Genomic DNA, 24,638 nt, shown 5'->3' with positions numbered 1-24,638 from the left:
ACCCTGGGGTAAGGAGAGGAGTCCCCGAAAGAGCTCTTTTTTGAAGATGCCTGGACTGGAAATCAAGAAATGGGTTCTATGCCCAGGGCTACAACGCCTTCCTTCTTTGGACACCTGTGGCCTTATTTATAAGACGGGGAGTGGAGTTACATGAGCTGATCTATGCGGCCCCTTCCATTTCAAGGTGGTGTGGGTGGTGGTTAAGAATGTGGACTCGCACATTGCTTGGCTTCCAACTGCAGCTCCATGACTCTTCAGCTGTGTCATTTGGAGCTGGTTTCTTAGCCACTTTCTATCTTGGTTTCCTCAGTCTGTAAAATGGGAGACTTAACTACGTACCTCACTGGGTTGCTGAAGATTAAATGAGAATATACATGCCAGGTGCTTAGAATAGTGTCTGGCACCTAGCAACGGCCCCCTCCATTGGTGTTAACTCTCAGGACATTGGTATACTAGTGATCATCAAAGGTGTCCGAGGTGGGGTCGCCATGAGTTGGGATTGACTGTAGCGCAACTAACAACAACAGTGATCACCAGCATGACGACGCACTTACTCTGTGCCAGGGACCTGAGACGTTTGGCACACATTTCTTCATTTAATCCCCTCCTCTATTTTTACTCCCCTTTTTGTGTGTGTTTGAAAAAGGTGGAGAGCCTTGAGGGGCGCGACCAGGGTGTTATCTGGACTAGATTTCATTCAGGGTCCTCAGAGTAAGTCTTAGCGTCTGACTGGTGTGAGAGGTTTCCTCACAAAGGAAGGGGCCTGAGACTCAGACAACTTGAGGTGGAGTGAGGGTTGTGACTGCCAGGCCTGGACGGGACAGCAGGAGGCCAAGAGGAGTCCTAAGGCTGACAGGAGCTGAGGGTCACCAAGAGTGAGCCTGGTGGAGGTGAGGAAGTACCTTGGGTATCGGTGGTCAGGAGGAGTGGAGTTAGCTGCCTGTCCCCACAGAAAGTGAGAACTTCATCGCTGCTGGTGCCAGACCCATCCCTGGCTTAAGTCTGAGTGGCTTCACCTGACTGAGACCCATGAGCCTGGTGGCCTGGTGGCTTGGGCTAGCCAAACCAACCCACAGTGTCAGGGAAGCAGTCTGGGATCCACACACTCTTCCCTTCCACAGCTGTTGTATTTTCTAGTTTTGTTTACCCACTTAGATTCCTGGTTAATGTTCTTTAGGAAAATTCCAACTCCCTCAGCAGAGCTAAATGGAAAGGGACACCCCACCGTGAGGGCTGTCTGGAGGGCAGTGGCACTAGGTACATCCATCCCGGCTGGAGTCCAGGCACAGTGGGCTTTTGGGGGCAGAGACTACTGTTGGCCAAAGGCCAGGTAGGGGTGGCTGTGGGGAGCTAAGCCCTTCCAATCAAGGTAAACACCCCTCTCCCAGGGGAATCTTCCCCAGGGCACATCCTTGGGGACACAAAGGGCCCCAGTGGCAGGCAGTTAGGGGGACCTGGATTCTTGTCTGAGTTCTACCACATCCTGGCTGTGTGATCTCAGGGGAGTTTTTTAACCTCTCTGAGCCCCACTTTCCAAATTAGCACATTGGATTCATAGCCTTTTCCGTGCCACAGGCCTGTTGTGACCCATCACACCTGTCTCCTTTGTGAGGTCATAGAGCAACGATGGCCTCTGGGTGCCCAGCCACCCTAAGCCGCCCCGGGACATGGCAGGTGGCCCCTCCCAGGCCCAGGCAGAGCAGTGGGCTAGCTGCATCATTCAAAGCCTCAGCCCACGCTTGTTCTCCCCTGCCCCTTCCCACCCCTGACGCCGCCCCCATGTTCTGTGGGCATTCTCTGTTCCTTCTCTCAGGCGGGTGGCTGAGCAGAAAAACAAAGTTGCCTTCATGTCTTGGAGCCCGCGATGCTCCCGTGAAGTGATCCCTTGCTTCCCATTACCCACCCCAATAACTCTTGTATATGGAGTGTGAAATAATTAGCAGTGGCAAAAATAATTCAGGAAACAAGAAGAAACTAATTGTATAAGCTTGTTTGGGGAAAACACAGTCAACCAAAACTCCCACTGTGCAGGGAGATATGGACAGATCGACCAGATCCCTGCACTCCAAGAATGTGCCACGTGCCAGGGCCTCTCCATGCCCTCTCTCAGGACCTGTGTCATCTTTCTCTGCTCCTCCAAGAGGGGGCTGCCTGCCTGCTCTAGCCAGGCCAAGGCGCCCTCATGGGCCCAGGGGAGATTTCCCCAAACATATTTTGCCCGTCATCTCACGCCATCCCACAAAGGCAGGTGGGGAGGGAGGCAGGTCACCAGAACTGGATCTCCAGGCTGGCGCAGTCATATAGCCTGGTGTCCTCTCTGAACTTGAGCTGTAGACAGGCGGCAGGCCCGGTCAGCACCCAGGCGGCCTGTAATGTTCCTCTTCCCTTGCCCGCCTGCCTTTGCCACTCAGACTCCCAGCCCCAACAGACGCCCACTGCGCATAAGCACGGTGGCGGCAGTGGTGTCGTTAAATGCAATGCGGCTTCCCTTGGAAGTGGGGAAACACCCCGCGCCTTGCGGTTTATGGCTCTTCTAACTTTGAAAAGTTTGTTTGCTCCTTGGGCACTTTCCAGCCTCCTAAGCTCCCTCCCAGCTTCTACCCCATTTGCTCCTCACTTCCCAGGAGGTGGGTCAGGCACCCTTGTTTCCACAGGACTGATGAAGAGGTGTGACAATGACATTCCTGAATGGATGTTTCAAGTCTCCCCACTCCCACATTAAGGGAATGAAGAAGGAGAAGGGTTAAATAATGGCCAAAGATCACAGCTCCTGGGAGGTGGCTCAGTGTTTGACCCTGAGATGCCTGTCACCAGCATTTCCTTCCCTGCTGGTCCCACCACTGGCCCAATGACTTGGCATAAGCCATCCTTCTCAAGAGCTGCAGATCCCAGATAGAAGCTTCCCTCGGGCACTTCCCAAGGTCCCCAAGACCCCTGACTCTCATCTGAATGAGTGCTGGGCGTGGCTGGGAAGGAGACCCTAGGTGGCCCTGAAGGGCCCTGGCCACACCACCTCTTCCCTGGGGCCCCCTCCCTTAGATGTGGTATATTTGCATTTCTCTAGAACTGATTTCCACCACCTGTCTGTCAGTTTGTCTATGGTTGCTGGTGTGTTGCTATGATGCTGGAAGCTATGTCACTGGTATTTCAAATACCAGCAGGGCCACCCATGGTGGACAGAATTTAGCAGAGCTTTCAGACTAAGGCAGACTAGGAAGAAAGACCTGGCAATTTACTTCCAAAAATTAGCCAGTGAAAACCCTATGGATCACAACAGAACTTATCTGACTCGCTTGCTTTTGACACCTCATCAGGAGGGATTGATTGCTGGAGGAGGACATCATGTTCAGTGAAGCAGAGGATCAGAGAGGGTGAAGGAGATCTTTGGTGGATTGGCACAGTAGCCACAATGATGGACTTGAACATGCTGGCATTGTGAGAATGGTGCAGGACCAGGCAATGTTTCATTCTGTTGTACATATGGTCACCTAAGTAGTCAGAGTCGACTCAGTGGCATCTGTCTGTCTGTCTGTCTATCTATCTAGAACTGATTTGGAAGGATACACTTCCAGGTTGGAAGTCTCGCCTCTCTTCCAATAAGCACCTGTCTGCTATCTCTTCACTCCTCTTCTCTCACCTGGGCCACTGCAGTAACCACTGAATTTGTCCCCTGGCCTCCAATGTCTCAGTCTCAGATCGCCACAGTGATTGTCCTAAGGCCAGATTCTGATCTTGTCATACCCTTGCTTTGAAACCTTTTGTGACTCCCTCTTTCCTCTAAAATAAGCACCGACTTCTCACCTTGCCTCCTTCATGTTACTGATCTCTGTCATCCGCCTTGGTCAAGTCTCGAAGTTCAAAGAGTTACTTTCAACTTTGACTCCTCAGTGAGAAGGCAAACTTGTCGAGAGTGGACGTGGGTTCATACCTGGTTGCTCCCCACCCCACCTCCTGCCCCCACGGTCCTCAGCAAAGTTTTGTTTTCCCCTGGAATCACACTGGCTTCCAGTCTCGCTTAGGCCACGGTGGCTTGGTGCTGATCTCTCTGACATGTGACCACCTGGTGAACGTCACTGCCTGGAGAGCTCACGGGCACCTCACATTCAACCTCTGCAATGTGCACTCATTATTCTGCCCCACACCTGCCCGTCCTCCTGGAACCAAGCCAGGAAACTGGGAGTTCGTGCCCTACCCCCACAGTCTCTGTCCCCCAGGTCTGCTGGGTCCACCTCTACCTAACCATCTCCAAAGTACATTCTCCCTTGCCCCTGCCCTGGCTCAGACCTTGCCATCCCTCACTGAGTTTGTCTCTCCTGTGGTACCACGTCCTCCCCAGCTTTCCCAGCCAGGCCTCACTGGGCCTGTCCTTTCTCTTCCCTGATTTGGCTGAAAGCTGGTGCCGAGTTGCTGTGGTAGATGAGACAGGCTGGCCTCGATGAGGGTACCTGGAAGCCGAGCCTAAGACCTAGGAGGCCATGGGAGCCAAGGAAGATTCCGAGTGGTAAGCACAGGGGAGGAAGTGCTGTGTTGGCACCATTGGTCTGGAATTAGCACAAGGGACGAGCTAGGGAAGAGCATTTGTTGGCAGGAGGGTGACTCCCCAGGGGCAAGCCCCTCTGGGCCCATTTGCTGTGCTAATTGCCTGACAGAATTACAGGGCAGGTGTCCGGACTTGGGCTGCGGTCTTGTCACGCACTCAGCAGCTGAGGTCTTTGGCAGGGTGGGGGTTGGGTCAAGTGCTAGGGAGTTGAGTGTGGAGTGTTGCCCCCCCTTCCCTATCTCCTGCTGGGCTGATGGATGGCACTAGGTATGCGTAGGCATGCCTGTGCTCCAGGCTGGCAAATGCCACAGGTGCAGCTGCAGGAGACGTGAGCCAGCTGCTCCCATCACATCTGTGCGTGTGCTGTTCAAGGTCATGCTGTGAGCTCAAGTGGTCTGCTGGGCCAGGGGCTTAGAGACCCCTCGCTGCCATTGGCTGATCCCTCTCACCTCCTCTTCCTGGCTGGGGATGCAGGGGTGACAGGTGGGGAGAGTCCTTTCCCTCTGAGCCAAGCGTCTCAATTGTTTACATGCAACACAAACTGAGTCCCAGGGTGTGTGTGTTTAGGGAGAGACAGCCATCCCTGCTGTCTACAGCTCACCTGCCCCTGGGCCACCTCTCCTGAGACTTCTGCTTCTACTGCTCCTGACCTGATGTGGTCTCCCCTCCAAAGCCCCATCTTGATTGCTCTGGGACAACACAGGCTGGACTCAAGGGTTCAGCCACAAAGCAGACTCCAGCTTGTCTTTCCCCAACTCACTTAATACAAAAAATTAATTTAATGGTTAGAATGTTATCCATTTTATATCCCCCTCCAATTAAAAATAATGATCAGCACCTGCAACCACTTGTGCGTTAGTGGAATCTAGATGACACCGATTTCACATGGAATTAAGTATTTAGATATTTTGAGTGCTGCAAAGAGAACCATGAAGCTGAGCCAACCAGGGGCTGGGTGCCTCGGCCATGTGGGAGAGCCACAGGTGGTGTGGTGACAAGATCCAGCCATTGGCAGCTGAGTTTCCCGCACCTCCCAGCTGTACGACCCAAGTCCTGATTTATCTGAACCTCAGCTTTTCGTCTGTAAAATGGGCATAAAATGTATCCTCCTAGGATTAGTGAGGACTTGACACTGAGTAGGCACTCAATAAGTGCTGAGTTAATCTGAATCAAGTTGGAGTCCTTGAGACAGACAAGTCAGCTTGGAAATTTACAAACAATAAGAAAGCTTCAGACAAATTAACACACTAAAGCAGGGAAGAATTGCCCTCTCTTCCCCCTTCATAAGCTGGAGTATTTCAGCCCAGGATTCTTGGTGCAGTTTCTCAGTGCTTGCCAGGCATGTTCTTGCCCCAACCTGGGAGAACTTAGGACCAGCTGGTGAAACCACTAAAGGGGTGCTGACCTTTATCCCCAGAACCTGGCATGGGTGCTCTGTCGCAGTATGGCTCCTTGGCTCCTCGGGTGCCTCAGCTCTGGGGCTCTCCTGCTCCTCCAGACTTCTCTGGGGCCTCAGGAGAGCAAGCTGTGCCTGGCAGAGAGGTATCTCTCGCTCACCTCCTTGGGGGCGGCTCAGCCAGAGCCATCCCTCCTACTCAGCTCCCCTGCTCTCTGTTCTCTGAGGATTGTCTAAGGTCCATACAAGAGCTGGATGCTGATGCTGATGGTGGGCTCCATCCTTAGAAGACGAGACTTGACTTGTCCTTGGCCCTGGCCCAGCCTTCCTATGTGTCATGTGGTCTGAGGGGGTTGACTTAATTTTGCCAAGGTCCCTCCCCATGAGACCCTAGCACAGTCACTTCTCAGGTCTTCTCTTTGTGCTCTTCTGGCTCCTCCTTTGGAAACACCTCCCTCTCCTTCTCCAGGTGTACCCACCTGGCCCATACATACGCGACCCCGTTTCTCCACATAACTGAAACACCAGGAAGACATGTCAACAGTCATAACAGACCTGGCGCTGTGCCTGAGAGTGGGATGGGCGTTGGCACCCTGGAGATGGCTCTGCCTTCCCAGACAATTTCAGCTTTCGGTTCCCTTGTTCCCTTTCACCCTCAAGCAGAGCAAACAGTGCAGCCTCTAGCCTTTCCCTGGGGGCACCACTTCCCACTCCATTACCTCATCCTTTTGGTCATCATCTTCCCCATCAGAAGGTTCCCCCTGTGTCCCTAGTTCACAGACTATGCTCTGTAACTATGTATTGAATGAGTGAATGAAGAATAAATGAAGGGTGGATGGCATCTTTCAGGAAGCATTCACCAACCTCTCTCTTCTCTAAAATCCTCATGTGTTTGAAGCCTGAAAGCCTCATATGAACCACAGGCGTTCCTTGTTCACTCGTCATCCATCTTTTCCACAGGTGTGCGTCAGGTGCCCTCTGCAATCAGGCACGGTGCGAGGTCTGCTCCCCACTGTGTCCGGGTGAGCTCCTTGGGCACACAGAGCAACGCCAGATGTCCTGCGCACGGCTCTGGTCCCTCACTCTCGGCCCCAAAGGCCTCCCATCTTCCTCTTTTTTTTTTTTATTGTGCTTTAGGTGAAGGTTTACAGAGCAAATTAATTTCCCATTCAATAATTTATACACAAATTGTTCTGCGATGTTGGTTGCAATCCCTGCAATATGTCAGCACTCTCGCCATTACCACCCTGAGTTCCCCATTTCCATTTGTCTGGTTTTCCTGCCCCTTCCTGCCTTCTAATCTTTGCTTTTGGGCTGATGTTGTCCTTTTGGTCTCATAAAGATGATTGTTCTAAGGAGCACTTTCCTCATGTGTATTATTGTTTATTTATAGGCCTATTATTTGGCTGAAAGGTGATCTCCAGGAGTGGCTTCTATTCCAAGTTAGTAGGGTATCTAAGGGCTATAGTCTTGGGGGTTCCTCCAGTCTTTTTCAGACCAGTAAGTCTGGTCTTTTTTATGAATTTGAATTTTGTTCTACTTTTTTTTCCCACTCTAACCAGGACCACCTAATGCGATTCCGGTCAGAGCGGTCGGTAGTGGTAGCCGGGCACCATCTATTTCTACTGGTCTCAGGCTAGCGGAGGCTGTGGTTCCTGTAGTCCATTAGTCCTTTGGACTAATTGCTTCCTTGAGTCTTTGGTTTTCTTCATTCTCCTTTGCTCTGGATGGAAAGAGACCAATAGTTGTATCTCAGATTGCCACTGGCAAGCTTTCAAGACCTCAGTTGCTACTCACTCAAGTAGGGATGTAGAACATTGTGCTGCTCTCCTTTTTAGGGCCCAGCTCAGCCTGGGCTTTCTTCTGGATGTGAGTGCCAGACTCCATCACTCCACACCTGGCTCTCTCTTCTCCAAATTCAGCCTGTGACATCTTGGTCTAACACACCCATTGGACATACGTCATACCCCTCACACTGCCATTAACTATTCGGGTGGAAGTCTGCCTGAGACGTGAACTCCCAAACGGCAGGGCCCGGGTTTATTCATCTCTGTTCACTGCAATGATCGTTGTTGTTGTGTGCCGTTGAGTAGATTCTGACTCATAGTGACCCGAGAGGACAGAGTAGAACTGCCCCATAGGATTTCCTGAGGTGTAATCTTTACGGGATCAGATCACCAGGTCTTTTCTCCTGTGGAGCCGACGGTGGGTTTGAACCACTGACCTTTTGGATAGCAACCATTGTGCCACAAATATCTCCATGGGATAAAAAAGCAGAGCTGGTCTACGAGACAAGGTACTAGATGGCTCTCTGCTATTTTTCATTCTTTCTTTTTTTTTTAACCTGGAGTGAATACAACTTCAGCATCTCCGCCCACTTTATAAATACTTTGACAAATGGTTTCTCTCCTGCCATGCTTACCCCAAGCAGGGGCATCTGTCATTTTGGAAGCAACTGTTTACAGCCCTTCGACCTTTAATGCAGACTCAGCGCCTGGAGGTGGGGGTGGGGAGGGGGCAGCCAGGCAACTGCAGTTTATCAGGCCCAGAATTTAAAAAAAGAAAGAAAGAAAGGCAGAAAAAACTTCACACAACTCACAGAGTAATTGCTGTCTCCTTGGCAACGAATCAGCAGCCAGAGCCCTGAGCTCCTGTCGTCCTTCCCAGGCTTAGGCTTGAGGGTCGAGAGGCAGCTGGGGACCCAGGGCGGGAGGATGCTTTTCATCCCCTTGTGGCATTTGAGAGGATCTGTTTTCAAATCACTCCTCAGCCACCTTTATTGTCTTCCACTGGTCTCTCACTACAGTCTATAACTTCCAGACTAGAGGCTGGAAGAGCCAGGCATTGATGTGGTATGCATGACGGGAGCACTGCTGAGGGGACCCACACTCCAAAAGCAGACCCATAGCACCTGTCTGAGAGGCCCTATCACTGGAGCTGCCTTCCTTAAAGGCAGCTGTTGTCTTCTCTGCCTCCACTTCCTCCTCCTTCTTTTCCTCTTCCTTCTTCTCTTTCTTCTCAGCTTTTTCTTCTTCCTCTTCTTCCTTTTCTGCCTTCTGTTCCTCCTTTCTCTTTCTCCACTTCCTTTTTCTCCTTCTCTTTTTCTTCCTCCTTCTCTTCCTTTTCCTTCTGCTGCTCAGCCTCCTCTTCCTTCTTCTACTCTTTCTACTTCACATGCTCTTCCTCTTCCCCTTCCCCTACCTCTCTCCTCTTCCTCCTTCTCCTTCTTCTTCCTCTTGCTCCTCCTCTTTCTCCCTCTCTTCGTCTTCCTGCTCCTTCTTCTTTTCTCCTCTCCTTTGTCCTTCTGCTCTTTTTCCTCTTTCTTCTTCTATTTCTCCTTCTCTTCCTCTCTGCCTTTGTCCTTTTACAAAACACCCTGCTCCCCGGGAGCTCTGCAGAAAGAGCTGTTAGCCTTCGGGGCCAATGAGTGTGTATTGGTGGGAACAGAGACTGGGGGAATGGGAGTTCTGAGGAGTGTGGGGGTCTCAGGGGCTGGGAGAGGTATAGTAGGAGCTCACTGGCATAGCAGAACCCAGTAAAAATGAGCAATATTTCTTCCCTAGAGGCTCAGAAGAAGAGAAGAAACCTTCTAGCTTTCCTACCCCACAACCACCAACCTGGACTGGCCAGGTGTGGTCCTGTTTCAGAGACAGGGAATGGAACAAAGGCCTTCCCTTTTCTGTCCCAGTGTAGATCCCTTCAACCTCCAAGGACAGGCTCTGGTGTTCCCCTCCTCCAACTCTAATAGTTCTTCCATTCTCTGCTGCCTGCCAGGCCCTCCCATTTAGTCATGTCTGTCATCTGGGAGGTGGGATGGTCTTCCAGACAGGGTGCCAGCAGCCTGAGTGTGGGAGCAGGCCTCGTGCTTACAGACTTCTCTGTGGCCCAGTAGGTGTCAGCAACCCATTGTCCATCAAAGGGCACCATGAGGACTTCCTTGGATCTCAGTGTAACTTCCGAAAGAGGAAGATTCGGGAACTGGTGGGTACGGAAGTGGATCATTCTTATGGAACAGATTTGATTTTCCTAGTTCTTACACTCACTGCAGGCCTTCCGTAACCTGGATCACTTCCCTCTCTGACTGCATCTACTGTGCTTCTGCTAAGCTGCTCTTCTTATGGCTCCTGAGACACCCTGCCCATTCCCATCACCATGACTTTGCTCATGCTGATCCAGTGCCTGGAATACTTTCCTTAGTCCTTTCTGCTTATGTTTAAAACCAAAGCCAAACTCATTGCTGTCAAGTTGATTCTAACTCATAGCAACCCTATAGGACAGAGCAGAACTGCCCCATAGAGTTTCCAAGGAGCGCCTGGTGGATTCGAACTGCCGACCTTTTGGTTAGCAGCCAAACTCTTAACCACTACGTATTTGCAGGCCAAGTTCACATACCCGCTCCTCTATGGAAAGGGGTCTAATGTCTTGCTACAGCAGTTACAAGTTCATGAGGAGCTAAGTTTGTACCTCTTCCTTACTCTGTGTGTGTGTGTGTGTGTGTGTGTGTGTGTGTGTGTGTGTATGTGTGTCCTGACAGAGGTGGAGAATGGGCGCCTCTGATGTAATGGCCCTGCTGAGCCTAGCAAACAAAGGACATGCTCAGGGCAAACGCCTAGAAAAATGGTGACTTCCAGCTCTCTGGTTTTCAACACCCCTGGTGAACCTCTTTCTGCATTTTCTCTATCCTAACCCATCTCAAATGGCAAGAGGACTCATGCTATCATGCTCTGGTGTCCAAGGTAATCTGCTCTTTACCCCCTCCCCAACTTCAGGGATCCTTGATTAACAGCTGAATATGTGGTCCTCTCTCCACTGCCTCCCAAAACACCCACATTATAACAGGAACCAAATCTTCCTGGGAAGCTAGCAGTGTTTTCTGCCCTGGAGTATTTGCCTGATGGACGCATTAGGGCCTTCTCCACAGTATGGCACGTCTCCAGCAAACATTTATTGAGCACCTACTGTATCCACTGTGCTGGATACTAAAGAGATGGGAAGGGAGATTTCTTCCTAGGGTATGAATCTGAGCTCAGAGTCTACCTGAGGAGCGAGGCCAGACACAGGACGGAAAAATCACACCAGGAATCAGAGGGAAACGAAACCATCTCGGCCACTCATCTTGAAACCACCCCATTGAGCTCCTGGTCCCAAGCCCCTGAGGAGCCCCCTATGGTAAACAAACAGCTTAAAGGAAGCAAAGGGAATTAGAATTTTAAAAACCTTCCGGTGGTAATAAAATCTAGGGTATAAAATGGGTTAGGAAATTTATTTTTTCAATATATGATTTTTTTTTGTTTTCTCTCTCTCTCTCCTGAAAATCCACGTATCTATTCTGCTTCAGGTTGGGGCTCCTTTAAATGGTTTTATTAAAAAAATCATTTACTGTGGGCTTTTCAGTTCAACTTTAACTGGACCGGGTGGAAATTAAAAAAAAGATATTTTAAAAATAAATTATATAAATTACAGTCCTAATGATAAAGGAACTTTTAAAAACGTATCCAAGCAGTAAGAGAAAATCTTTTTTAAAAAATGCCCCATTTCCCTGCTCCATTGCGGGAGCATAATTTAGATACTTTTAACAAATCCTCATCCTTTGGAAGAAGCGGGCTCTCCAGAGCCCATTTGCCTGTGTGTCTTTCTGCATGCTATTATTATTTGATAACTTTAGGCCTAAATCTGCATGAGAGCCAATTATCTCTCTTTGTCATCAAGCAGCCTTGCTGTTCGGCAGTGGTTTTTATAGTACAGTAAGAGCCTACGGAGCCCGGGGGTGGTGGATTTGCGGTTCCGATTACGCGCCAGCTTGCCTCCCCCAATGACTTCTCCTTATTCCTTTTTTGTTGTTATTGTTTGTTTTGTTTTTTATTGTCATCATTCCCCGATGCAACAAGTTCTCCTCCCCGAGATGCTCATCTCTTTCTGCCCCCCAGGCCTTGCTCCCAGCTGGACCACCCTCCGGTGGTGCCTCCCTTAAGATTCTAGCCTATACAGATCTCTCTTCCTTCCACTGGTGGCACAATGATTAAACCCTCAGCTGCTAACTGAAAGGTTGGTGGTTTGAACCCACCTAGTGGCTTCAAGAGAGAAAGACTGGGTGATCGGCTTCCATAAAGTTTACAGCCTTGAGAACCCTATGGGACAGTTCTACTCTGTTACATGGGGTTGCTATGAGTCGAAATCGACTCAACGACACCTAACAACAACAACATGGACATCTTTTGCAGACCAGGCTTCCTGAACAGAAGCGATAGCAACGGGCATTTCTTGGCCCACCATCCTGTGGGCGAGTAAAGCATGAGTCTAACTCTCTTCTCCAGAAGTGGAAGTCACATGTGGGCCACAGTGCTGGAGGGAGAGACAGGGCTCCCTCTCAGAGAGGGACCACCAGATGGAACAGACACACCTGAGGAACAGTAGGGAAGCATGGTGCCAGAGCCAGTGCCTCACTGGTAAACTGAGGACATTGGAAGTGGGGTGCTGCCCTCCAGACTGGGGCATGGAGAGAGCTAGGGGAGTGGGCCTGGACTGCGGCTCTTTTGTTTCTCCTCCAAGAAGACAGAGAAGATGATGACTAGAAGGGACAGATAAAGCTTCATGGAGGTGGTGGGCAACCTCAGCCAGACTCTGCAAGACTTGACTGAGTGGAGAAAAGGAAAAGCATTCCAGGGTGAGGGGATAGTCTGAGCAAAGGCAGGAGCCCAGATTGGAGGATGGTAATTCATCTTACACTTTCTTTGCTGCCATGTCCCCAGCACCTAGACTGGGCTGGGTATATGGAGCCACTCAACACACTTGACTGAATAGAGAGAAAATGAATGAATGAATGAATGATGAGGGTATGAAGGGAAAAGGGTGGAGAGGCTTGAGATGGATTAGGAGGATTTGGGGTGTTAGAAAGGAGCCCTGGCGGTGCAACAGTTAAGTGTTGGGCTGCTAACTGAAAGGTTGGCAGTTCGTGCTCCTCTGTGGACCAGGCCTTCCCCTTGCCCTCCCTTCCTGGTCTGTATACATTCTGCTCCCTCTGTTGGGAGACTACCCTGTGCACCTGGACTACTTCTCCCATCACTTTTAGGCCTCATTTCCTCCCAGAATTCCTTTCTGACCTCAAAGTCCAACTTAGGTCTCCTGTTGACACCTGTCCTCATTAACTCTTTCCATCCCCAGACTGTCTCTACCCTAGCCCTGGCCACAGGCTCACAATTATCTCCATCTGAGTATTTCACAAAAATACAAATTACTGTTAATAGTAGCTAGAATTAACTGCATGTGTGCCACATACCAGGTACTGTGCCCAGAATTTTATACAAGTTGTGGTGTAAGGCTCAGATGATGAGTGACTTACTCAAGGATAAACACCAAGGCGTGGCAGAAAGCCTGCTTAGAACTCAGGTAGGTCTGACTCCAAAGCCTTAGCTATTTCCATTATACTATTGACTATGAAGGAACCCTGGTGGCACAGTGGTTAAAAGCTTGGCTGCTAACCAAAAGGTCAGCGTTTCAAACCTACCAGCTGTTCCGTGGGAGAAAGATGTGGCAGTCTGCTTCAGCAAAGATTTACAGCCTTGGAAACCCTATGGGGCAGTTCTATTCTGTCCTACAGTTTTGCTATGAGTCAAAATCAACTCGATGGCAATGGGTTTGGTTTTGGGTAGTGATTATAAGGAATCCCTGCATGGTGCAAATGGTTAATGTACTCAGTTGCTAAATGAAAGGTTGGAGGTTTGAGTCCACCAAGAGGTACCTAGGAAGAAAGGCCTGGCAATCTACTTCCACCAAAAACTCTATGAAGCACAGTTCTACTCTGACATACATGGGGTTGCCACGAGTTGGAATTGACTCAATGATAACTGGTAGTGGATGGGCTATGAGGGCCTTGTGCTCAAAGAGGGTAGCTCACACTGCAGCTGGGATAGGGCAGCTGATTTCTGACTGCTGGGCTCCTTAGCTGAGCAGTCAGCATCTGGGGCACCAAACTGGGATTCTCCCTTCTTGTTTCACCTCATGATCCAGCTTCCCTCCCTTAGGAGCTGCATTAGGACAATAAAGTAGCCTGTATTCTATCTCCATGTAAGAGCAGGCAGTCAGTCCCGAGAGGTACTACCTACCCCTCATGCATGTGCGCACATACACACATACACCCGTCCTAGCACAGGCATTCATGAGGGTGGCTGGCTCTGCACAGAGGCCTCTGTTGTCCACTTGGCCCCGAGTGAGTCAGGAATGCCGTGGGAATTAGTCACCCCCTCTTTGCCTGGGTCTGGAGGCTGGGGTCCACCAGCTGAAGACCCTGCCCCCTTTCCCTACTCAGAGGGTGCCATGAGGTCTGGGCCTCAGACTAAGGGGCCAGCTATTTGCATGTGGGACTGAGGTGGAGGTGTGCTGCAGCTGGAGGGCACTCATTTTAGTTTTCAGAGAGTAGGCGAGAACGTGGCTGTTTCACCCTTAAACGGGAGGCAATGGGAAAACTACATGGTGATTCTGCAGCTCAGGTGTTCGGCACAAAGGGATGTTGTTCCCAGAGTGGTTGCCAGGCGGGGGCGAGGCAGGGTCCTCCCGGCACTGACCTCTGGAGGCCACATTCCCTCAGCCTTTCCAGTCACTCAGGTACCCCCTGGAGGGTCTCTTCACCCCTCTTTTGCTTGCACTTATCTTAGACGGTCCTGCTTTTAGCACTGAAATCATGTCCCAGGAAACTCCTCAGCCCCAGGAAAATTGGGATAGCTGGTCACCCTCCTTGTCTAACATACTTCTCAGTCTCCAGGGCGAGGCTCCTCAGCAGGCTGCGGGCACCTCTCTCTGCACCTTCTCTTGTCTCCCTCACTGTCGGAGTCTGCGAATGGGTGGGTGTTAATGAAGCATGGCTGGCTGGACGACTCAGGCTGTGCCTGGGGCGTGCATCACCTTGCTTTATGGGCCCTCCCAGGGCTGGGGAAGGCACTGTTAATCCCACATTTGGGGTCCATGGCACCTACACAGGATTTGCTACAGCAGACCTCTGAGTTCTCCTGGAGGCCGTAGGGGGTGTGCACAGGGTTGGGGGGACTGTAACTGGGTGAATCTTCAATGGCCCAAGAGATAATGGCAGGACTGTGGAGAGAAACCCCCCCCCTCCCCCTGTGCCCCTGCAGACCTCAAAAGGCATGGCCACCCCAGCTCAGAGCTGGCTGGGTCAGGACCCAGCTGTGAGGAAACTGCCTGTCTCTGTGCCAGGCCCTCCCCTTACCCTCACCTGGCCACCCAGCCTCCATGCAGTGCTGGCCACTCCTGGGGACTGTGGCCCCCCAGGGGAAGGCCCTTTCCTTTAGAAGGCTGTTCCCTGTCCTCCCACTGCTAGCTGGCAGGCAGGTGGGTGGCCGGGCAGGCCCATTATTACCCCTAAGATAAATGAAGAAGAGTTTCAGCCCTTATTGGATTATAGTTTTTATTGAACTTTATAAATTCCAATTAGCAGACCCCTGGGCAATAAGCAACACACAGCCTGTGGTTCACTTTATGGCGTGATTATGACCCTGTTTATCCTCCCCTGAACAAGAAGTATTAATGGAGGAATGGAAGAAAGGGGACCTGAGAATACATAAAAATAGATATTAGTGACACAGAGATAAACAGGGTCAGGGAGAGAAAGCAACTTCAGGCTGCCAACCGGGACCAGGGTATCAAGACATCAGAGAAGCCATGCAGCCAGAGCAGCAGTGAGCCTGGAAGGCCTCCAGGCCTCCCTCCCAGGGCCCGAAGCTCCCTAGGTCCCTGACGGCTGGAGGTCCAAAGAGCACCCTCACTCCCCACTGCCCTAAAGCAATCTTGTCAGGTTGGAGTTAGATTTACTAAGTTCACAGTCCTGTTTGTCTAGGGATCCCTCTGCCTCATGAGGCCCTTGGCTCCACGGCTGAGCAGTTCCAGGGTTGGCTCAGTGGTTCTTTAATGTTTTGGAGGGACTCCTTGCCCCTGTGAGAATCTGAGGGACACTAACAGATATTCTTCCTGGAAAATGCCCTATCCACACACAGCACGTGTGCACCCTCACACAGATGCACATACACAACAATTTTGCACACAATTTCAGGGGGTTGTCGGACTCCTGAAATCTGATCCTTTCCTCCCCCAGGGGATGAGAACATCAGGCTAAGAATCCTTGGGTGTGGGTTGAACCAAGACCCCTTTTCCTGGAACTCCCCGCTGTGGCCCCGAGAGCCACAGAGAGATGGACCTGTCCACTGTCATCGGTCAGCCTCCAGGGGCCTGGTGGGGCTAGGAACACCCTTCCACCTTCACCGAATTTTCTTTCTCCCTGGACACTCTGGTTTGTCTCTGCCCAGCTTTATACTGTTCACAGCCATGACCCAGAACAGTGGCTGGGGGCTGGGGAGGAGCCGACTGTGAGAGACGCCCAGGGGTGAGCTGGGTCTCTCTGAGCTGGGAGACCTTCCTTGCTGCGTTTCTGAGAGATGGAAATGTGCTCAAGGATGGTGCCCCTCCTTGTTTTGTGGGCTTGGGCTTTGTTTGTCCCTGCCTCCTCCTCCTGCAGGTCATCTTGCTCAGAGTCTTCAGTGGAAGATTAAGAAAGAAAAAAAATTCCTCCCATCAGCATTTTGCCATTGTATGGAGGTACTGTCAGCAGTTCGAACCCACCAGCAGCTCTGCGGGAGAAAGCTGTGGCAGTCTGCTGCCATAAAGATTTACAGTCTTGGGAACCTTATGCGGCAGTTCTATTCTGTCCTATAGGGTCGCTATGAGTTGAAATCGACTCGATGGCAGTAGGTTTGGCTTTGATTTTATGGAAGTACTAACCCAGAAGTACCCTAGGAGGCTTTTGCAGTTTGAACAGGATGAAAAATGCTTCAGGTGTTCATCAGTCTGCAGAAGCATATAAATAAGATGCCGAGATCGGGGGGCATCCAGAGAGCAAGTCTGCCTGGTTGGACCACAGGGAGTCCTGAGAAGCCTGAGCCTCGAGCCAGCGTCCCACCAGTGGCCTGAGCCTCTCTTCCGCCCACCCTCCGGCCTCTGCGATGTGTTGAGCTCAGCCAGGCCTTGTCTTACCTCAGATAAGAAGTGTGGATGTGTATAAACTCCATTGGTCACCACCTATCCCAGCCGGGCTTTCATGATTCCTGTTGTGAGAGGGAGAGCCAGCCAGGGGACCAGAGGCGGGTGGTCAGGAGGCGGGTGGGGGTAAGAGTGCAGGTCAACAGGCAGCGTCGGGGGACACCAGCTCTGATCCTGAGCTGGTAGACTGGTGGGAGACAAGATGTTCTTCTGCTAAGGCCTGAGGAGGACCCTGAGGGAGAAGGCCGCTGTGGACACTCAGGCAACAGAATATCACCTCCCCCTCTCCTGGGCAAGAAACTTCCAGAGAACTTGAGCCCCCCACCCCCAGGAGGTAGAGGCGGCTAGCAGGGTTAGGGAGGCCATCCCTCATGGTCCCAGGTCTGTATTCTCCCACCCCAAGCCCTGGACACCCAAACTGGCTGAGCCTGACCCCAGAAGAACAGGCTGTCCCTTCCTCTTGCAAGCTCCTCCTCACTGCTTACATTCTGGGCCCTTGGCAGGGTCAGCAGTGCCTCAGTCCCAGACCCAGAGCCACAGAACACACACCAGAGCTCTGCGTGGTATTTTCTGGAGCACATTCACAGTAGGTTGTGAGTTAAGTAAAAAGACAAAACAGAAAGAAACCAGTTGCCTTTGAGTTGAGTCCATCTCCTGGTGACCCCATGTATGTCAGAATAGAACTGTGCTCCATAGAGTTTTCAATGGCTGATGTTTCAAAAGTAGATCGCCAGGCCTTTCTTCCGAGGGTAGACCTCCAACCTTCAGGTTAGCAGCCTAGTCCCTTAACTGAGTTAAGGAGGGTATGTCTAATCATTCACATTTGGGGGTATAGAAATGAAAGCCTGGAGAGGGACTTCATTTAGTCAGACATTGTGTAAGAGCAGAGCAATTAAGAGAGTAGGCTGTGGAGCTGGTCTGGGAGGCCTCTGGAATGTCTGTTGATCCAGCTGGTAAAGGGCAACAGACTTTGGCTGGCTGTATGGAAGATAAGATTTTTTTGTTTTGTTTCCTACATAGTTGAGGCAAGCAGGGTGTTGGGGGTGTGTGGCAGGGGGGATCACAGGACCTGAGAGGGGAGCTGAGTGCTTAGGGACAATCTGTGCTAGCTGCTCAGCCCCTGTAAATGAAGAGCCCATTTCAAAAACCCTGGGGCCTGCCTACTGCTATGAGCACCAGCTGGGGCTAGGGCAGAGGCTCCATCCCAGGTCCTAAGACATCTTGGGGATTATCCCTTCTCGCCCAGAGGGAATAGTCTTGTGATGTCATGAATTTCTGGGCAGTTACTGGGTCCCTCTCGTACTGCCATACTCCAAGAAGCCATTTAATCCATGGTTTAAGTGGGAATGCCAGAGCCTGGGGCGCCAGGGAGCAGTGTGGGGGGCAGCGGGGACTTTGGAGTTCCTGGCACCTCTGCAATCACCACCTCTGGGGAAGCTCAGGCCTGGTGTGAGCCTCAGGAAAGCCCCTCTGCCACAATGCCAAGTCCCGGAGTCCCCTTGTGGTGGGGGAAGAGTCCTTCTGAGGACCAGTGGACGGACGCCTGGGATCCTTTGAAATAGAAGAAGCGATTGGTCAGGAAGCTTTGCTGCATCTGAGGCATGAGGGAGGATGGGAGCATGTCAGAGAGACCTGGGGCCTCCTCAATGAGGCTCTCCAGCTCTAGAGCCCTTGGGTACATCATGCAGACTGGGGAAAGTAGCAGGGCCAGGCTTCAACAGCCTGGGCTCCATGCCCACCTCTGCCACCAACTAGCAGAGTGACTGTAGCCCTGCCACTCCTCTCTCCTGGCCTTAGTGTCCTCACAGGAAAGTGGAGGAGTTGGCACCGCTGGTCCCCGAGGTCCAGGCCAAGTCTAAAACACACAGATTCCCTTCTCTGACGTTTCAGGCATGAACACAAATTAGCGCGTCTGGAGAATCGTGGCAAGTAATAATGGCCTCCCAGGCCCCGCCCCAAGCGCACGCTCTCTTTTCTCTCCTCGTGCCCCCTGTAATAGATCATACAGGATGGATTACATTAATTTTCTATAAACTATATCAACTTGAGTGACATGTCCTTAAGGGTTGGCTGATGGATATCTACAATGCAGTCTTATAATCTAAAATCATATTAATATTAATATTAAAGATTTTCTGTCCTTTACGCGCACCATTAAATCTGGAGTATAAGGTGAAATTGACAACATACATTTTGACAGCTTATCTATAATAAATATGCAAATCTTGATGCCCACATGTCATCACAGAAGCACCGCGGCGCTCTGAAGATCAGAGCGTGCCTGTCTCCGCGTGTGACATTTTCAGTGGAGGATCAGAGCGCCCGTCTGGGCGGCAGGGAGCGGCGCTGGCTGTGCCTTTGCCGGCAGTGACCTCGGCCTCTCCCGTCTGCCTGTGAAAGCCTGTCCTTCATCCTGCCAAGCAGGCAGGAGGGCTTGAGAAGTGACAGTCACAGAGAGCAGGGGACAGCATCTCACCCACCCTCTGTGGTGGCCTCAGGAACATCCAGCCCCTTTCTTTCTCTTTTCAAAGGGACTTTGGGTTTCTCCTCCACCTCACCTGTTTATAGCAGGTTACCGTCACTCAGCAGCCAGGGGGTTTAAGAGTTGGGGCTCCTGAGCGAGCTTGGGGTCAGAAATCCCATTTCTGCCACTAACCTCTGCAAATAACCTCTTGCAGCCTCAGTTTCTGCATCTGTTTAAGTGAAGAAGAGAAATGGTGCCTCGCTTGCAGTGGAAGTGTGAAGAGTAAATGAGATAATGGTTGCCAGGTGCCCAGCACACACAGCAATGCCTTGGTAAAGGGCAGCTCTTAAATTAGTGTCTGGAGGAGCCCCACCTCCTCCTGACCCCTGCAGCACACAATGCTCCTTCCTGTTCTATGTCCCCTGCTTGCTGTACTGAATTTACAGTTTAGCACAGTGACCATCTTGGTTCTGGCCTGTACGGGTCTTGATCTTTCAGACTGTGAGTTCCAGAGGACAGAGTCACACATCTCCTTGGTCCTCTGCCCAGCCCAGAACTGAGCTGGAGCCGAGCTGGGAGATGGACTGAGATCGAAACTAAGGAACCGATCCCAAGGGGCAAATCTCTCCACTGAGACCCTGCCAAGTCGGACTACATAGCTCTCTGTGTGTGTGTTGATTCTGACTCATGGCAACCTCATGTGTGTCAGAGTAGAACCGTACTCTATAGGCATAGGGTTTTCAACGGTTGATTTTTTCGGAAGCAGACGGCCAGTTCTTAGGGTGAGCAGCGGAGCACAGTAACCGTTTGCACCAGCCGGCGCCTTCTTCCCAGGCTCAGATCTGGGAAACTCAGGCCCATCACAGGATGTCCATCAGCTGAATCCCGCAGCTCAGGCTGTGAGCACAATGGGTCCTGGGGAGGGGTGGAGACCCCATGGCCTGCTGAGAGCAGCCCCACTTGCAGAGCTTTCTTGGCTTCCCCGTCCTTTGTCTCACAACTTCTTTGGCCACCAGTCCTTCTGATCCTTGATCCCAGTGTGAAAGGTGACTGTCTACATTGTCTTTAATAATGAATCCACGATCAACCCATCTACAATTAATCAGTCTACTGGAGGTGAAGAAAGGAAGAGAAGCAGCAGTGGATAGGAAATGGTGCGTGGCTTTTGGCAACTTACTCGACCTTGCCAAGCATCCCTAACGTCTGCCCAGCACAGGTTACTGCTGCTTATGTGTACATCACGCTGTTTCTCAACAGGTTTTCGTTGTGGACGGGCAACATGGGCTGTGCTGGGGCTGTGGATGCCGTGGGGGAACACAGGCCCTGACCCAGCTTCTCCCTCTTATTGTTGTCTTCTAGGGATGCTGAGGAGGTTACATAAGACAATATTTGATTATCACCTGGCACAGTGCCTGGCGTACAGTGATACTTTGGACATGTTATCAGGAGGGACCAGTCCCTGGAGAAGGACATTATGCTTGGTAAAGTAGAGGGTCAGTGAAAAAGAGGAAGACTCTCAACAAGATGGACTGACACAGTGGATGCAACAATGGGCTCAAGCATAACAGCGATTGTGAGGATGGCGCAGGACCAGGCAGTGCTTCGTTCTGTTGTATACAGGGTTGCTATGAGTCAGAACCCGCTCGATGGCACCTAACAACAACAACCCCTGCCTTGGATGAGTCACATCTGGTTGGAGAGAAAAGGCCACTTAAAGTAAGACCAGATCATACTATGGGGGAGAAGGTTAAGGAAATGTTCAGGCTGCAGTGGTACCTAATAGTGGTGTTGATGAGAGAGGGGGGTGACAGGGTGGGTGGGAAGGGGGAAATGATGGATTACAGATGGCCTCAAGTGCCAACCTCAGGAATATGGAATCGATGGTCTTTTAAGATCCCTTGCTCCTTCTCCCTCCTCATTCATCTCTTCCCTCCAGTGTCTCTCTCAGCCCTCAAGCCTCCTCCTCTTCTTCTGCCTTGGTCTCCCTCGTGGCAATTAACTCCAGGCTGTCGTGATTGCTCCCGAGCTGTCGCTGTCGATTGTCTCTCCCCTTTCCCCATGCCCCGCCTCTTTTTGCATTTGTGTTGATTTGACTTGACACGCCCTAGTCCCTGACTCAGCTCCCCTCCTAGTTAAACCAGAGGTAAATTCGCGCAGCGGGGCGGCCCGGAGCAGGAGGCTCCACAACGCCAAGCAGCCGCGGGAAAAATTGGTATTAGCCGACCCCCGCCCTCCTCCCCGCCCCTCGCGGGCCGCCCGTGGTGAAAATGGGACGCGGGGCCAATCAATTACCGAGCCATTAAGGGAGGAGCGAGAGAGGGAGCGGAAAAAAAGACTCTCCCCACCCCCAACCCCGCGAGGCACCCGGGGGTGCAGAGCTGCGTGCCACGCTCCCTCCCGCTCGGCCGCGGCTCTTCGCGGTCAGCGTCAATGACCTCATTGGCGTGACCCGGAGTCCCACTGGCCCTAACGAGTCCTGGAGGCCGCGCTGCCTGGGGCAGCGGGAGGCGAGTCTCCGCTGAGCGCCGCTCGGCCCGTTCCGGCTGCGGCTGTCGGGTTCCCGCTCTCTTTGTCTGTGCCTGCCTGCCTCTTCCGGAGCTTCTCGCCCTCCAGCCCTCCCTTTTTTCCTCTCTCATCCTGCCCTCCTCTTTTTTCTCTTGGTTGACACTCTCTTTCTTTGGGGTCTCTTGCTTTCCTGACCACCCTTCTGTTGTCTGTTTTTCTGCCTCTCCCTCCTGAGCTGGCCACAGGGTGGCTCCAGGCATCCCTTTCTCCAGATTTCATGCTTGTTAACATCTGTCTTTACAAATCGAACCAATGACAGGCCATGTCTATTTGGGGTTAATGGCTTCTGGAAGTCCTTTCCACTTTCAACTTGTTTTCTTGTAACTCAGACAGTAGCCCCACATGGGGACAGGAAGCCCACATCTAGACTGGGAATAAGCTTGGCTCCAGGTAGAGCCCCTGTGGGTGGTTTCTGGGGTGTGTGATGTCAGCGTGGAGGGGAGTGACGTGTTTGTGTGGGTGAGGGCGCTGTGTGTCTGTGACTAGGTGTGTGAGGGTGGAGGTGAGGTCGTTGAGTGGACAGGTGGTGGACTTGGACAGGTCTTTAACATTTCTCTTCTTGGGGAGAGAAGCTCCTGGTTTCTTCAACTGACCATTCTTTGGGGTTGGGGAGGGAATGTGAGAGATTGGAGGTGTTAGGCTCCTTGGGTGACTGGCTGATTGGTCTGTCCCACCCACTGCTGTCCATCGACTTGTAGCGATCCTATAGGACAGAGTAGAACTGCCCCCACAGGGTTTCCAAAGCTGTAATCTTTACAGAAGCAGACTGCCAGGTCTTTCTCCTTGGGAGCAGCTGGTGGATTCGAACTGTTGACCTTTCGGTTAGCAGCCGAGCGCTTCAACCACTGCACCACCAGGGCTCCTTAATTGGTTTATACTGTTTCCTAAAACTTCCAAAGGTTATTGAACCAGCAAACGGGATTCATGAACATTTAAATTTATCAGATATGAGGTTACAGGGGAACAAATGTTACTTTTTCCACTTGAAAGAAGGATCCTGTATTTAACAAAATTTGAAATAATAATAAAAATCCTTTCACAACTTCCCTTGGACACACAGTTTCATAGAGCAGAGGTTCTCAAAGCATGGGCCTGAGGCATCACCTGGGAACTTGTTAGAAATGCAAATTATTGAGCTCCATCCACTTAACTGAATCAGACACTGGGGCTGGGTCTAGGCCACGGGTGTTTAACAAGTACTCCAGGTGATTCTGAGCCATGCTACAGTTTGTGCACCACTGACCTGGATTATCCCAGCAGCCCGGGGAAAGGGTGGTAGGTGAGGTGGAAATGATTGTATCTTCTTTTTCCCTCTGGAGAAACACAGGCAAAGGACCATCCCATGGCCAGACAGCGGCAGGGCCAGAGCTAGAACTATCTCCTAATCTCAGTGTGAGGCGTGGGTTTGAGGGTGTTAAAACCGAAAAACCAAACCTGATGCCATGAGTCGATTCTGACTCGTGGTGACCTCACATCTTACAGAGTAGAAGCACTCCATAGGGTTTTCTTGGCTGTAATCTTTATGGAAGCAGACTGCCAAGCTTTTTTTCTGTGGAGCCACTAGGTGGGTTAGAACGGCCAACTTTCAGGTTAGCAGACAAGTGTAAACCATTTGCGCCACCCAGGGATCTTTAAGGGTGCTAGAGGGTGCATTTTATTTCAACGAAGACAAATGTTGGGTCTGGGGAGTGACTTGCGTTTGTCTGGTGGTAAATCTGCCTATGACCTGCAGGGGCCTGAGAGGCTCTGTATTCTCAAGGCTCCTCTAGAAAGTGCTTAGTGCTTGGGAGGGAGGTGGTTTGGGATGTAGCTACCTGGGTCAGAATTCTTTCCAAATGACTTTTGAATTGGACCATTGAAGGCAGCTTGGTGTAGAGCACAGCTTTCAGCTAACCACCAGCCTCAGGATCTTATCAGGTACTCTTCAAAATGCAGACTCAAAGGTCCCCTTCCTAAGAAATAGGTTCCAGAGCCCTGAGGGAAGGGACTCAGGGTCTCAGAAATCTCCTGAGAGAAGGTGAGGATCTAGTTTGAACCCCAGGTCTGCCTCTTACCAGCCATGGGAACTTGGGCAAGTTCATAACCTGCCCATCATCAAAGAGCCTGGATTGGTAGGGTCTAAGGTGTGCTCGTCCTTGGGTGGTAACCAAAAAGTTGCTAACCAAAAAGCTGGCGTTCAAGTCTACCCAAAGGCACCTTGGAAGAAAAGTCTGATGATCTACTTCCAAAGAATCAGGTATTGTCAACCCTATGGGGCACAGTTTTGCACCGACACACATGAGATTTCCACAAGTCTATGTTGACATGATGGCGACTGGTTTTTTACTGGTTTGGGTGTGGTCACCACCCCATTATCTGAGAACTCTGAAACAAGCCTCTCCATTTCTCTGGGCCTCAGTTTCCTCATCTATCAAGTGAGCAGGTTGGACCAGGAGCCTCTTCAGTTGTAATAAGCCATGGCTCAATCAATCGCGTTGCTGTCAAGAAGATTCCGACTCACAGCAACCCCACAGGACAGAGTAGAATTGTGCCAGAGTGTTTCTAAGGATCGACTGGTTGATTGGAACTGCCGACCTGTTGGTTAGCAGCCAAGCTCTTAACCACTGAACCACCAGGGCTCCATACTATTA

The 24,638-nt window shown here is 51.3% G+C and overlaps 1 protein-coding gene across 50 annotated transcripts in view; it reads right to left on the bottom strand.

Moving 5' to 3' along the window:
• Positions 1-24,638, bottom strand: part of CELF4 (CUGBP Elav-like family member 4) — a 343,629-nt gene that overhangs the window by 276,700 nt on the left and 42,291 nt on the right. For 2 of the 50 annotated variants that reach the window (XM_004380900.2, XM_004380901.2), the window contains exon 3: positions 8,411-8,430. The exons of the other annotated variants lie outside the window; for them this stretch is intronic. In XM_004380900.2, coding sequence (XP_004380957.2) covers positions 8,411-8,430 — 20 coding nt within the window. The remainder of the gene's footprint in view (positions 1-8,410; positions 8,431-24,638) is intronic. 50 annotated transcript variants of the gene reach the window in all.

This window comes from Trichechus manatus, unplaced genomic scaffold (assembly GCF_000243295.1).
Source record: "Trichechus manatus latirostris isolate Lorelei unplaced genomic scaffold, TriManLat1.0 scaffold00078, whole genome shotgun sequence".
Lineage (NCBI taxonomy): Eukaryota > Metazoa > Chordata > Mammalia > Sirenia > Trichechidae > Trichechus > Trichechus manatus.
Note: the sequence above shows the minus strand (reverse complement) of the source record. Positions and strands in the feature narration are given on the sequence as shown.